We start from the raw sequence: 14956 nt of genomic DNA, 5'->3' as shown, positions 1-14956 counted from the left end.
AAAGGAATGCATTTGCACGCTGGATTTTATTATTGGCATTAAGATTTAGGCACTAAGGTAATGTAACACTTTCTGTTATGTTTCTGCCATTTTGCTCCATAGCAAAACCTGGCACAGAAATGGCCATCCTGAATTGAGAGGTTTTTAACACATATAGTAGGATGTCTGAACAGGACTTCTAAATCACAGGTTGGCTGCTGTGAATGCAAAGTACAAGTCAGCAGCATAGCGCAAAGGAACATAGAAATTGTTGCAAACAAGAGGGGGATCTTTGGTGCATCTAATCCACTTGGTAGTTAGTAGTGAATTGATTCAAGCATCTCATCTAGCCATTTCTAGTAGTGAATTGATTCAAGAATTTCATCTATCCGTTTCCTTATTTTCAGAACAACGACCATCAGAGTTGACACTTTTTTCTTTATTCTACTATATAATCACCTGTGACATTTTGCTGAATAACTAATTCCACAGGGGTTATACAGTAGCCATTATCAGTAAGTCATTTGTTCTGCAGCAAGCTGAAAGCTATCACTGAAGCAGAGGTTGCAAGGCAGGCCCACGCCCTGAGTCGGATACCGGCACACGGGGACAATTGAAGGGAGTGATTCCCAGTTTGGCGACCCACACAGCTGTTGATTTTTCTTCCATCTGAGCCCTCAGTTTACACCAGCAAACCCTTCATGATCATTTTTTTCCCGGCTCTTAAACATGACAGAGCTTGAACTATTGTATTTTGTAAGTGAAATAAAATCTAAAACTTGTGACTAGAAAAAACACAAAAATTCCAGTGAAGCAACTACTTAGATCAATCAAGGCTTCAATTAAGGCGGGATGGAATGAAAACCACCAGCTGTTTGGGTCCCAAGGTGCAGGATTGGGAATCACTGATTTAGAAGCACCAGCTTCATCCTACCATCTAAAGCCATGCTGCTGAAAGAAACCAGGGCATCAGCTTCAACAACAGGGCTGGGTAACGTATTCCAGACTCTCGCAACCATAGGGGTAAAGAAGTGTCTCCTGTTCTAAGTTTTTGATATTTCTGTGTAGTTTTCAATTTCTTCTTTGTTCATTTAATATTGAACACCTCAAGTAAACTGGGGTCTTAGAAAATCAAATTGAAAAAATGTTAAACTCTTTCTTGCTTTAAAGCGTGAAAGGTTAAGGAATAATCCTATTTAACGGTCCTTTCAGAGAATAACACTCTATATCTTAGTGCAGATATTTTAGAACATAAATGATCTAGGATGTCATAGATGTTAAATTACCTTATGTAAACAGGCCTTTGACCTTGTATGAGGTGCAGAGCTATGGTTACAGATGTGCATTTAGGAACAGGAACAGATGCAGCCATGGAAACCTTATCTTGGCTGTTTAATCCAGAAGAAGGAAGAGTCTGGCCCCCTGGCTCCTGTCACCTATCTCCTATCACACTATCCTGTTCACCAGTGGCCTTGACTCCAAGTTCCAATCACATGGCTCCTCCTGCTTTTTTTCAGGACTTGCACTGTTTCAAGCAAGGTTTACTGTCTACTTACTGTACATAAAGAATATACACAAACTCTATAATTGCACACTAGTTGTACTGCATGTTACATGTATAGTATCTACTATACAGTATATAGCAAATTAATATCTGTAAATGGCATGGTAGATAGCACTTCTGCCTTACAGTTCTGCATTGAGTCTTCATGTTCTCCTTATGTCCAAATAATAATTCTCTAAATTGCTTCCATACATGTACCTGTGCTAGACAGGTGTACTGGAACAGGATGAAGTCCAGCCAGGATCTGGCCTGTTCCTGACAGGTTAGACTCCTGCTCACCTGTATCCTGTAATGTTAAACTGGTTACTGAAAATGACAGTTGTTCATATACCCAAACATCTGTTGCACAGTGGGCATAATAGCTACTGTAGATTGTGGGCACATTGAAAAGAACATTCAGGTCTGTCATGATGAACATGGCAAACAATGTTTATTGTCAAGTAGAAAGAGTTTACACTGTACATCCCATAAATAGTTTAAAATAGAAATCAAATATTGTACACACCATCTTCTATAAACTCCTTAGTCTTTTTGTTACAGTGCAGCAGTTGCCATAGAAATTCTAAATACAGTAATGCAGGATAGAAAATGTACAATGTTCAAGACACCAACATTTTTACACTTTTTTACACTTTGTGCCATTAATTGCAACATAAAGAAAACTAAACGTCCTGCAGTACGGTACAGCGTGCCAGACCTCATGCAAATAAAAAGGAATCAACATAAATACTTAAACTAGAAAAATCTTCATAAGCCCAGTGAAAGCTTCCATTTTACCCTCTACAGTGCCTCCCATTTGTCACCTTGAAACGTCACTCTAGAGCACTGCTGGAAATGAAAGGAGGAAAACAAATTTAAAACCGGGCTTGGCTCACAAAACAGAAGAAAAGTATGCCCAGATCTTTCTGATGCCAATACTGTCAATAAATGATTCGTTCTTAATCTCTGAAGAAAGGAAGCTAAGCTCTTTACAATCACAAATTCTTAACTAAACCATTTTTAAATAATACAGCCTAAACAAAATATCATTATGTGTGTATAGTATTCAAATTTTTACTTTAAGAAAAATGCTAAACTGTTGATTCCAAACAAGAATTTAAAAAAAAGGACTTTGGATATTTTTGCACTGGCTCTAGTGGCGCATCTGTCACTTCACAGAGCCTCCTGACATCCACCAAAGCAGTCCACCCTCACTCCAGTTCCATCTAGCAAGTCTAAGGAGTGGAATAACTTGACACGCTTAACATTTCTCTTTAAAATCGCGTTAAATCATTTTTTTATTTTTATTTTTTAAATTCCTGCCTTGAAAAGACTACTTTTAAACCATCAGCTTTAAAATACTTGAGATAATACTATGCATGTCCAGTTGGGTCATAATACCACCAATGGAGTCAGCTGCAGGCTAAAGTGGAAGCCAGTGGGAGATACACGCTCCCTGTGCTGCAGGGACAAAAGAGCGTTTTAAAACAAATAAAAACAGAACCACTCGTTCCAACCACACCCAGTACGTACAAAATTTAAAAAATAGAGGCTACTCTCTAGACGCCATACAAAAAAAAAAAATGGTTCAGTATCTGCTGTGAATAGGCTTTTGCAGCCTCAGGGCGCCCTGTGAGGTAAGTCCATAGGGATCCAAGGTGCTTCAAGGTGAGGCAGTTGAGTACCAAGCTCTGCCAAGCTGATCCAGTGATTCTGTGACTCGCCCATGACTTCAGACCCCCCAAACATGACATCTACACCACAGGAGAGGACTCTCCAGGTGAAGGGGGAGAATCAGAGCCTTGCTGGCACTGGGCAGCGTGTCTGTGAGCGGTGAGGACTCTGCGCTCGTCTGCTGGAGGAGGGTGAAGACGTGGACCAGTTCAGAAGGACAACTTGGCGAGGGCACAGGGGGTGGGGGGGGCTCACGTGGGCGGAGGGCCGTTGGTGTAGCGCAGCATGGGGTAGAAGGAGCGGGCGAAGTTGTTGGAGAGGGTGCAGCTGTAGTCCTCCTCCGACAGCGGCACCAGGCAGGCCAGCACCAGCAGCAGCAGGAAGAGCAGGTGGAGGGGGAAGGCTGCCCTCAGCACCCGGTAGAAGAAGGAGCGTGGGGGGGAGCCCTCCTCCTTCACCGTCCTGTGGAGAGAGGCCACACATCAGCACAAACCCCCCTGAGAAACAACACAGCATTACCACAACAAGACCAGAGCAGCACCTGAGTTCCACTGTACTGCTGCACAAAGAGAGCTGGTGGGGGCTGTCGGTGAGGTACATGTTCTGAATACATGTGATGAGCAGGTGCTTTGCTCCTCACTGACCATATGTAAAAACATTTTACCTCTGAATTTAACATTTCATTTATTTTGTGTTTGGCAATGTCGATGGAAGACAGCAGGGAGGCCTGCTGGCAGGGACTCACTGTAGCAAATGTGGATTTATCACTTTGGAATGATGTTCCACAGCATCTGGGATTGCACTGACTTGAAGAGGGACTTGTACTGGGAGAACTGCTCCGCAGAAGAAAAATGGGAGCACATTTCACACCAGCTGGGGATATTTGCGCAGAGCATTCAATCCACTCAGTTGCACATTAATTGGTAAATAAAGAACTACTGCCATGGTGTTACTGTGTGCTGTATGTAAAATGTACTCCTACAAAATTAAATATCTGTACTTAGGGCCGTGTTGTCTCTGCACGTTTCTAAATTTATGAGTTTGTGCGGTTTTCGATCAAATACATTTTCCAAAATAGAAGCAGGAATGTTTCAAAACTACAATCCACAGATCTAACAGCTTGCTGAAGATTGATGGTCTCAGGAAATAATTCTCTAGATGCTAAAACAGATTTTAAGCTAAAGTCAGTAAGATACAAGCACAGGGTTTAAAACAGAAAAAGGAAAATTGTCTCACTTGTTGCTTCCGGCCTGGGCAGCATCTGACTTCTCTCCACTGGTGTCCTGCACACACACCACAGTGACATTAATGCTTGGTGAACAAAACACAGCAGAGGTGCTGTTTGCCAAATAAGAACGACATTTTTAAAAATCTTACTTTAGATTGGGAAAGTAAGGTGCCAGCTGCTACCAGACTGTCTTCTTCATCAGTTGACTCAAAGGGAGAGCACGAGTCCTGCAAATGAATATGAATCGCTCAGTTTAAGCTCAGGTCGATAAACGCATCATCCCGATTTTAAGATGTGTTTATCTTAATCCATCTTCTGGCTTCCTGGAATTTTAGGCAGTTCATAATCAAATGCGATTGTACATGAATGAAAGAGAAATAAATGGGGAAAGTAATTTCTAGGAGGTTCTGATTACAGACCTTTCCTGAATTTTTAAAGCTAGCTTTCCAATTGCGTCCTAGTGAAATACGACACAAGTGATTTCTCAATCCTAAAAAAATCAAATACAAAAGACTTTGAACGGCTCTCTTTTCCCAGAGGTTTTCATTGCCTGTGGTATGAATATCTGCTTCCCTCCGTCATGAGCACTTGTGACCAGACTCTGCGTCACGAACAAGGCCAGATTCCACCACATTCAGCTCTGTCTTTATCTCCGTGTCAAGGAGAGTCCTTTAATCCTGGCAGGCAGGCGTCTTGAGCGCTGAAGCCTCCTGCCAGAGGCTCAGCAGACGCAGGTGGTACGCCTGGGTTGGTACGCACCAGCCTGCCCTGCGTGGTCTGCAGGTCCGTGGCCACCTGGCGCAGCAGCAGCTTCAGCTTGTTGGCGATGACGTGCACCCGCTCCCTGGCCTCGGTGCAGTCCTCCTCCCCGGGGCCCAGCAGGAGGTGGGCGGAGATCTCCTGCAGGGAGGACACCTGCTGCTGCCTCTCCAGCAGCTCCGCCTCGAGGACCTGCAACACAAGGGCAGGCCACAGGGGGGCGCTCCTGTCAGCTCGGGCACCGCAGGGCCGCAGCGCTCCCCGACGTCTGCGCGGGAAGACGCTTTGCCCTGCAAAACTGAGGCCGATCTTTCACCAATCGCTTAGGGACTGAAGGTGAATTCCACTTAACATTGGAAATGGAGCTTCCACAAGGCCAACGACTGTAAAACTAAACGACGCTGAAACACTAAACAGGCTCATATCGTTAAAAAAAAAAAGGATTTAAGCAAATAAATCACCTTCTGAAACCTTGATGTAAAACCTTGGCCTGTCTGGGCTGTTTGTGAGGCAGCTGCACAATTTATTCAGTTTATTCTGACTGCAGCTGGATGACGATCCAGTACATAGTGTGTTGTTGTGGCCAAACAATTATAAAAATATCCATTCTGGGCAGTGCTGCAAATAAAGATATGTGCTTGTGCTGGAGAATGATTCGGCTCACAGATAATTACAAGGACAGCTGCCCTGAATTCCATGTCTTTTCTCCCGCTGTGCTTAATGTGAAAGTTATGTAGCTGGGAAATGTTGGGCATTAAGGTATTCCTTCTCCACCCTGTCCCCATATTCTCCAGATGCCTACACCTGCCTGGGCTTGGACAGTGTAGCAGAGAAGCTGTATGCATGCAAGCTCATGCCAGTCATAGTCGCACAGCTTCTGTCAGGGTCAGTTTACAAAACCACTTCAATGCCTTTGGAAAGCAAGCACAAAGAGTGTTGAGGGAGGTTCTGTGGTACAGAACAATGAAGGTTAACCTATTAAATTTAATTAACCAAACGCAAACAAAAAACGAAAGTCTGTTGAACAAAACCTCTTCTTAGGCTGTTACTTGAGACAAATAGGAAAGAAGAGGAGAATTAGGAGTATGATTGTAAGAAAAGGTAACTTTCTGAACTTTGTTTTCCTGGAATTTAGTCCCTTTTCCCTGTGTATTCCTATTGTCTGCAGATTACAGCGTGTTTTGGGTCTGCTCTCTGGAAGAGCTGCCTCACCAGGAGTGCCTTGCGATGCTCCTGCAGCACGCAGGGCTCCTTGGCGGGGTCATGGATGTCCAGAGCGTACCGCCGGCTGTCGGCGTGGGCCAGCCACAGCAGCAGGGAGTGTGTGGTCTCGTGGAACTCCTGCGGAGACAAACCAGCTGTCAGGCTTACCAGTCACACTTCTCTAAAGCAGCAGCCGTTCCTTATAAAGGACACAGTCCTGCACTGACACTCACTGTGGGTTTTCCTGCCAGTACAATTCATGAATGAACATGTTAATTGCAAGAAAGTGTGACGCAGAGGCATGAACACCTTTACACAACTAACAGTCAGTCTTAAGTGAGAAACGAATTTTAAAGATACACATATCCAGATATCACAGGCCACGGGATAAATGAACAAAGTGAGTCTCAAAGCTGAAATGCATGGATGATATGCGTAAGAGAAAATGATGCATTTGGGAAGCAGTGGTTAGGGTTCTAGTCTGGTAATTGGAAGATTGTGGGTCCTGATCGTGGTTGGAGCACTGCTTCTGTACCCCTGAGCAAGGTACTTCATGAAGATCGCTCTTCAAATGCCAACTTGGGAATAGCCAAATACTCTGGATAAAAGTGTCAGTCAAATAAATGAAAAATGATAAAAAAAAGTTCCTTTACAACAAGAAGCCACCCAAAAGGTGCTCAGATAAGTTGCTACATTGTTAAGATCTTGTCTTTTTGTAATCTCCTAAATCCTGCAAAGTTCTTCAACAGCCCAGTGGTACTCAAAGACCAGAATTCTGAATCCTGTTCAGTGCTGGTCTTTGCTTCAATAAGCTTCGTTGCTTCATTGCACATGATGGGAAAAACTAGAGCTAGATATGTGAAATTCCTGCAGACAGAACCGTTCCAGTTCTGGAGTTCCAATACTTCCTTACTCCAGCTCTTACACTCAGTGCCTGTGCTGAGGTGCTGAAGCAGTACAGCAGTGCTCTGCGGCTGTAGGTACCTGGCACTGCATCAGAGTGTTCTGCAGCCCCTCCTCCCAGTGCTCCAAGTCACTGGACGCTTGCACCCAGCTCTGGTTCATCTCCTTCAGGCCAGCCTGCAGCTCCTGGGACTCCATGCTGTCACCCTGCTGGAAGTCCTTGCTGCTCAGGTTGATGGAGATCATCACTGCCTTGTAGTTGGAGAATGCTTTCTGCATCTCCTGCAAATTGCATCACGCCTTCATGAGTTTCCGACACAAAGAAAACGAACACAGACATCTTTCCCAACAGCCAGTAGGAAAGTGTCGACCTGAGATTCTCTTAAGTTAAAACTGAAATTGTATCTTTATTTGTTTGTACCTCAGGTGCATAAAATAGAAAGTTCTTCCTGGTTTCTTTTTAATCTATACTGTTCTATGGAATATCTTCACTTGCAGAGTTTTACATAAAAAAGAGACCTGTATTGTATCCTGCTGTTCTCTTCTAAGGCAAGAAGCCAACATTACATGGCATTCCTTGTCCTCCTGCAGGTCTAACTGCAGTTAATGGGGAAAACCTACTTTAAGCTTCTTAATGTTGTTCTCCATGTCCTGGATGCTAGCTGAGGACTCCAGTTTCTGCAGCTGCTCCAGCTGGGGCCGGACCTGGTTCAGCCAGGTCGTGATGTCACGGAGGTCAGAGTTGAGCTGCTGCCACTGCTGGAGGTTCTGCTTGATGCGGATCTCCTCGCTCAACGCCTGGGCCTGGAACAGCTCCCAGCGCTCAATCACTCCTGTGGAACCACACAGACAGACTGATTTATTACTTGGACCCTCACACAGAGGGCAATTATCAAGCCCAACAGGCATGTTTTTTTTTTCCCCGCTGTGAACAAACAAGCCAACTAATTCAGGTACTATGGAGCTGTCAGTTACAAACAACTTCCTTAAAAAAACAGAGCTAAATGGAAAAAAAACCCCCAGAAATATCTAGTCCATGTTGTACCTTTTTCCTCTTTACCTCTATGTTATTGTCCGTTTCTGACGTGATAATGCCATAACCGTTCCTCCTGCTCTTGTGATGCAGGACAAAACTAAATAATTTGCCCCTTCCTGCACGCCTCTAGCTGTGGAGCACAGTGCTGCTCTCTGGGTACCTGACTGCGTGTCGGCCACGCTCAGCCCTGTCAGGCCCTGCTCCTCGGGCAGCAGCTCCTCGTCGTTCAGGATGAGCTTCACGCGCTTCACGCTGTCGATGCTGCCGCTGCACTCCGACATCAGCTGCACCTGAAACGGCACGGGCACCGTTAGTGGCCACTCTGTGCACTCCCGACACCGACACAGGTACGGCACTTGTAACAGAAGCGGGAAACAGGGGCAGGAGTCGGGCTGGGTCATCTGCAGAGCCCCAGAGTGACTGCCTTACAGTGAATCTGGGCTAGCCCTGTGCTGTTAGCAGGCTCCGCTTTGGATGTGCAGTGGATCATGATGTAGCAGGGAGAGTCAGATTTTCACGCTGGAAAATCATCTTTCCTTTATACTGTCTTAGTTTTTGCACATTCTTTTATAATCTTGTGTTTTGAGGTATTGTACAAATGTTTTTTAGTGTTTTAAATGTATTTACTAAATAAAAATGCTCTTGGCGGGAAACTAAAATGTATTCGGTGTTGCCACCGGAATTCCTTCACGAAATGGCGGGGATACGCGTTTTCCTGTTCCAGGGGTGACACGGTGTCTATGTCACCCGTAGCTCAATCAAATAGCGCGCCTGGGGTTGTGTTCTTCACAGTGTGGTGCCCAATCGCCAGACTGGCGAAAATAGCTCGTTGTTTGCTGGGCAGCGTCAGATTGGCTGTGACCACTGGAAAGTGCTGGAGACTGGACACTCACTCGCCAAATAATTTACGATCTGCCCTAGTTAGAAAAGCCAGCTGAATCTGCTGGTGCACAGAGAAAGCGTTACGGAAAACTTCCAGAAATCTCAAACAGTGAGTGGCCAGTATGTTACTTCTTTAAACAGCCGATGAATGAGGGTGTGTAAAACCAAATTACAAAGCGACAAACAGTTTGGAAACAGCAAAAGGACGTACACCTCTCGGAATTGAAAGGCAAGAGGCTGATCATGCACCTTATTCATGAACTCTTTGGAATGTGGTTCTGTAGCTAAATTGTAGCCAGTAGTTACTGAAGAGACTGAAAGCAGCAGACTCACGTAGCCGGGCTTGTAGGGGGTGCTGGTGTCCAGGGTCTGGGAGTGGAAGCCCTGGAGGATCTCTCGGTGGAAGCGCTGCTTCCTGCTGTCCACGGGCTCAGGGGAGTGCCAGCTGGGGGGCTCCGAGCCAGCTTTACCTGCAACACACGGGCACCCCATTACCCACAGCACCCTAATAGTGCAGAACCGCACTGGAGCTCAGCACCGAGCGCCTCGTCTCAGTCCACCTCAACATCTGATCAGTCATGAGGGGGAAACAAAAACTTCCAGTGGTTGTATTCGCAAGGGAATCGGTGGCAGAAAAAAATATTGCGAATGAAATGAAATGAAATTTCCCTTTACATAATCAGATGAGTTAATTTGAAACATCTCTGGTAAAAAAAATGAAGGAACTAAGGAAGTAGGAATTGAAGAAAAATAAAAAACAAAGTAATGCACTACCATAAATTAGTAAGATACATAAAAGATATTTGCAATTACCATGACTCAATAACTTAAGACCCCTTTGGGACATGACTCTAAGGATCTTAACTCAGTCCAGGCAAACTCATTTGACCACATACAGCAATACATCACAGAAACAATGGCAGTGTTTTTATGCATTTCCTTATCATGCAAGAAAATGCACTCGGTGATCAAACGGTATTGAGCAGCCACAAACATTGCTCTAGGACAGTGGTTCACAGTCCTGGACTTACTGTGTCTGCTGGTTTTCATTCCACATGGCTATTAAGCACGAGTGCTAGCTGGTACCTCGATCTGATCTGCTTGCTTGTTTAGACTTTTGTGCACTATTTTTTTAAAAAGATACAGTTAATAATACAATTTCCAATAACTTTAGCACACAGAACTTTATGCAGTCTCTCCTCAGTTGGCTAATTTATTTGCTAACTAAAATAATGTGCTGCCTTAGACCCAAATAAGAAGCTCTCAATAGGAGATCAGTTAGAGAACAGCCACAGGTGAGAATGTATTGCACATTGCCAGTGTTTTCCTCCTGCTTTAGTCAGACTGGCTACGTTTCAGCTAACACACCTGAGTAAAGGGAGTGCCAATTACAAAATCTAGACACCCTTTTGGACAGAAAGCACACCTAAAACAGACATTTAAAATCCATCTGCTATTCAGAATTTAGCAAGAGCAAAAGCCAGAAGATAGAGCTGTGCCTCAGGATGAGGACTGCGAACCACTGCTGTAGCACACCACTGCTCCACAGTGCAGCAGGAAGCCATACCCAGTGTCAACTGCGTGCACATGGCCAGACCACCCCCAGACACAGCCTTAAACCACAGCATCCCCCTGGACCTTAGATCCTCAACATTTCAGCAGCTTTTCAGTTTAAGATCAGAGCTCCGGAATCTCAAACTATTAGTGGCTGGTTGCTTCAATACGTTAGTAAGAGAGGAAGCAAAAAAAACAAAACATGGAAATGTCAGAAGAGCTTTGATGTGGACAGTTGTTCCGGCCTCTGTCCTCTCCCAGTAGCCCCAGGAACCAGGGAGAGAAAGAGCAAATAATAGGGAGCAGGGAGATGGAGGGAATGGGACACAGGGCAGTGAGGCGTGCGGGGACGAGGGATGGCTCATCGAGAGTTTATTTCATGCCTTGCCATGATCAGACCACAGGGAAGACACATGCATGGAGCAAGTGCCTACCAGAGGTTTCCTTCAACGTTTTTGCCATCGTTTTAACAAAGGACTCTGGATTTTCTGTGATTTCTACATCTGAAAGAAAAGAATTCATTACGTCGGTCTCCACTTAATGGATCTTCTGTACTGGCAGTTCTACAAAGCATTCGTTCTCTGGGATTCCAGGGAAGGGGGGAGGCAGGACAAATGAAAATAACCCCTTTCAATCTGCAACCACAGACTGTCCAAGGCCATGCAGATACATGGAGCACGGCATCACACCAGCTGCAACAAGCTGGTTAGGAAAAGGGCCAGATGTCGGATACCAATATGTGAAAAAAAACCTCCCTATAAACAAGTTTCCATTGTAAAAAAAGATATAAAATTCTTAAATGCAACACTTTTCACAACTTGAAGATAAAAGAAATAAAAAAGTTAAGCGCATGACTACCTTTCCCAAAACCTGGAAATGAGTCTAACTGAAGAGGTGATAAAACTGTTTCAAATAAGAGCCTGATAATGTTGTCTTTACCGCCAGGCAGCTCCAGCTGAGAGGAGGAAAGGAGTCCCACAGGACCTGGTGCTGACAGATTTACACTGTACTGACAGCTCTGCTTTCAATAAGGCAAAGCGAAAACAACGCAGAGTTGCAGAATGTTCTGTCTTGTGTTTAATCCTGTAATGTGGAACACATGGGCTACACCTCAGGAATGAGACAGTCTTGGTAAAGACATTGCAGTGTAGGCTGTCTGCTGTCATAGGGCCAAGCCCCTGTAGAACGTGCATCTGGATCTAACTGGGAATAATCCAGGGATGATTTTCCTTTAATGAACTAGGTTCTTAAAGAGAGTCTAATTAACAGTTTCAAAAGCCTTCCAACATTTTCCACTGGTTGCAAGCAGTTGTGGTACAGTACATCCTCTGCTACCTGGAAACATCGGAGGTGTCAATTCTGAACGTCCATCCAGTGCAAGCACCCTAACTTTCTTTATTTTTGCTGAAACATCTGCCGAAAGGGTCTAAAAATCTTGAAGCAGTCTGGTACCTTCACTGAAAAACCTGCAATAGCAACTGGAGTTGACATGTGGGGAATACCACCACTGTTACAAGAAGATAAGTGTACATTTTAGGGGAAAAAATGTAAAATAGTAAGAATGTGGGTTCTGCATTAGTGGAAGAAAGGCTGTGTGTTTTTTGTTTAGGTCAAAGCTAGGAAGAGGAATATAACTGGTACTGTGTGCTTCCTGATTTCCATCATATCATAAAGAAGAGATCATGTTAAAATTTGCTATGGACTGCACCACAGCTATAAAAGTGAATTACCCCCTGGTATATTCAAACAGTTTTGTAGTTAGTGCCTAATTAGTGCCTGTCTTGTAATTAGGGGATACTTAAACATAAAGGATACTTATACAATTAAGGAGTAATTCGGCAACAGAAGCTCCGGAAGGCCTGAAGTCTTTCAATAGCTACACACACCCCTGGTTTAGACACTGTCCATTAAGCAGAGAGTAGGGTACCTGACAGTGCGCTGTAGTAAGTAGCCTCCTCCTCATCCTCGTGTGACGAAGATCCCCCCACGTCCACGGTGTGGTCCCACTCCAGGGGAATGGAGTCGACGCTGACGGGCGTCTCCCTGCCCGAGCGCTCCTGGCCAGGGGCTGGGGGCATCAGGTGGCACATGGCCTGGTGACTGGGCGAGGTCCCGGGACCCTCCTTTTCCCCTTGCCAGCACACCCCCTGCAGCTCTGAAGATTCGTCCAGGTCGGTGTCACGGTCAGAAAGCTCCCGTTCCTCCTCTGACATCTGGGCACAGTGGGACAAGGGCGTCATCACACGAGGCAGACAGCGAGAGACAGAAACCCACAATTCCAATCCCATTCCTGTATTGTTTCAATAGAAGAGAAACGATTCACTTTTCTGCCATGCACGCATTTTCTCATCCATTCAGCATACCTCTCCCAAATTTCACTGTGCTTCACGACCCATGATAAATACCCAGGATTTTCCAGAATAAAGTTTCACAAAGTTGTACACAAACCCTTCCAATCCAACACTGTTCTCGGCACATAGAGCACAGCGCAGAACCTTCAAGCACACCGACGTGGAAACAAGAGGTTTTTGGGCACCCCTTAATTAATGCCTAATTAGGACTGCAGTTGGGCCAGATTAAGTAACTGTGCAGGACTCCTCCCAACCCCCGGCCTGCAGACACTCACAAGCCCTCGGCTGGTGAGGCGGTGGTGGAAGCGAGCCACCCTGCCGAAGACCTCCTGGCAGTAGGAGTGCAGCTCCTCCAGCTCGTCCTCGATCAGCACGGCGTCCATGGGCTCGCTCTTCTGGATCAGGTTCTCCCCGAACACGATCAGCTGGTCGATCTTGTTGGTGTGCAGCGTGATCTCCTGCTGGAACCCCTGCGTGCACGCAGACACAAACACAAACCTGCTAGAACAGCACGCGATTGCTGGGCTTTACCCTGCCTAGCGCTGTGGACCTCACTAGTACAGTACTGTGGTGTGAGGATTGAGAGATCTTCTGGATTCACAGCACTCTACAACCTGCAGATACAGTGGGTGAAAACAGGGAAGATCGGCTGTAGTCCATCTATCTCACTGTGGGCTTTTTACATTCAACAATGTCAAATTTCCACCCGTGTGTTTTCTTATACCTTTTCCAAATAAGGAAAGAACCCCAGTTTAAAAACCCTGGCAGCTCTGGCACCCCTGTGAGCAGTTTAAACATGGGCAGACGGGAGCGAGCCGCGCTGGAGCCTCACATTGAGCTGTCTCATCTTGTCCTCGATGTCGCTCTCGGAGAAGTGCTCCACGTTGGTCAGCTGCAGGTCCATCTCCGTCAGCCACACCAGGATCCCGTCGCGCGTGGACTCAAACTCCTCCCGCTGGGACGTGAAGTGCTGTGGGCGGAAAGGGCGGAGAAGGAGCGAGATGAAAGTGGTGCTCTCTGGGGTCTGGAGTGGGCAGGCAGTGTGGCGATCCAGGACAGGAACTGCTAAAATACTTTCTGTCTGATATTCCGATGGATATCCTACACCCACCCACCCACACACACAACCAGAGGAACTGCACCTAAAGAAACTAACAATCCTTCAATAGTTATTCTTTACACACCACATCTAAAGGATTCTGATAAAGAGGAGTCAGGGAGGTGTGAGAAGCAGGGAAACACAGCCAGAGGGTCCAATACACAGTCTTCCAACAGGCTATATAATAGATGTGTGTCTGCATCAGCTCCACCTGAGACTAGCCCAAATCAATGAAAACATTCTACAGATTTCATCAGTCAAAATGAAAGCACCCCCTTGATTATTATACCAATATGAGACAGGGCTTTTCTAAAATTGTTTCTCTTTCACTTGATTTGATAAAAAGCAAAGAGAACTCTCAAAGAAAGCGTGGAAAAGGTCAAGTTCAGACTATGTCACACTATGTAGGTTCATAAAAGAAAAAAAAGTGCTTATAGTAAACAATGAAACATTGCATTTTAATTCTGATAGTTCAGGCAGTACAAATATAGATCAGTAAAAGCAACTGTCTGAATCTCAGCTGATGTGGACTGGGCTGCCTTGATATTTCAACAGGGTATCCCCTAGTGGCAGGACAAAGTAGGACATCTTTCAACATTGACAGCTACATGAATTAATTTGATGTACTGCAGGTCCTGTTCTGAACACGGTTCAGGATTCCTAAAAGTATGGGATCAATCTAGTCATCTTTAGAAGTATTATTCTGAATATGCTCTCTGTGACCTTGAATAATTACTTGAATAAT

At 45.2% G+C, this 14956-nt stretch overlaps 1 protein-coding gene across 1 annotated transcript in view; it reads right to left on the bottom strand.

Annotated features, from left to right (window-relative positions):
* Positions 1 to 1956: 1956 nt before the first annotated feature.
* The window catches only part of syne2b (spectrin repeat containing, nuclear envelope 2b), a 143449-nt gene continuing 130449 nt past the window's right edge, over positions 1957 to 14956 (bottom strand). Inside the window, exons 115-127 of the mRNA XM_088925437.1 lie at positions 13945 to 14082; positions 13388 to 13582; positions 12689 to 12974; positions 11196 to 11264; positions 9541 to 9677; positions 8486 to 8615; positions 7911 to 8122; positions 7371 to 7571; positions 6396 to 6524; positions 5184 to 5375; positions 4574 to 4651; positions 4433 to 4479; positions 1957 to 3658 (exon numbers count right to left, since the gene is read on the bottom strand). Of these exons, the coding sequence (XP_088781563.1) occupies positions 3448 to 3658; positions 4433 to 4479; positions 4574 to 4651; positions 5184 to 5375; positions 6396 to 6524; positions 7371 to 7571; positions 7911 to 8122; positions 8486 to 8615; positions 9541 to 9677; positions 11196 to 11264; positions 12689 to 12974; positions 13388 to 13582; positions 13945 to 14082 (2025 nt within the window). The 3' untranslated portion in view covers positions 1957 to 3447. The remainder of the gene's footprint in view (positions 3659 to 4432; positions 4480 to 4573; positions 4652 to 5183; positions 5376 to 6395; positions 6525 to 7370; positions 7572 to 7910; positions 8123 to 8485; positions 8616 to 9540; positions 9678 to 11195; positions 11265 to 12688; positions 12975 to 13387; positions 13583 to 13944; positions 14083 to 14956) is intronic.

Source organism: Atractosteus spatula, chromosome 9 (assembly GCF_055471065.1).
Source record: "Atractosteus spatula isolate fAtrSpa1 chromosome 9, fAtrSpa1.hap1, whole genome shotgun sequence".
Classification (NCBI taxonomy): Eukaryota; Metazoa; Chordata; class Actinopteri; order Semionotiformes; family Lepisosteidae; genus Atractosteus; species Atractosteus spatula.
Note: the sequence above shows the minus strand (reverse complement) of the source record. Positions and strands in the feature narration are given on the sequence as shown.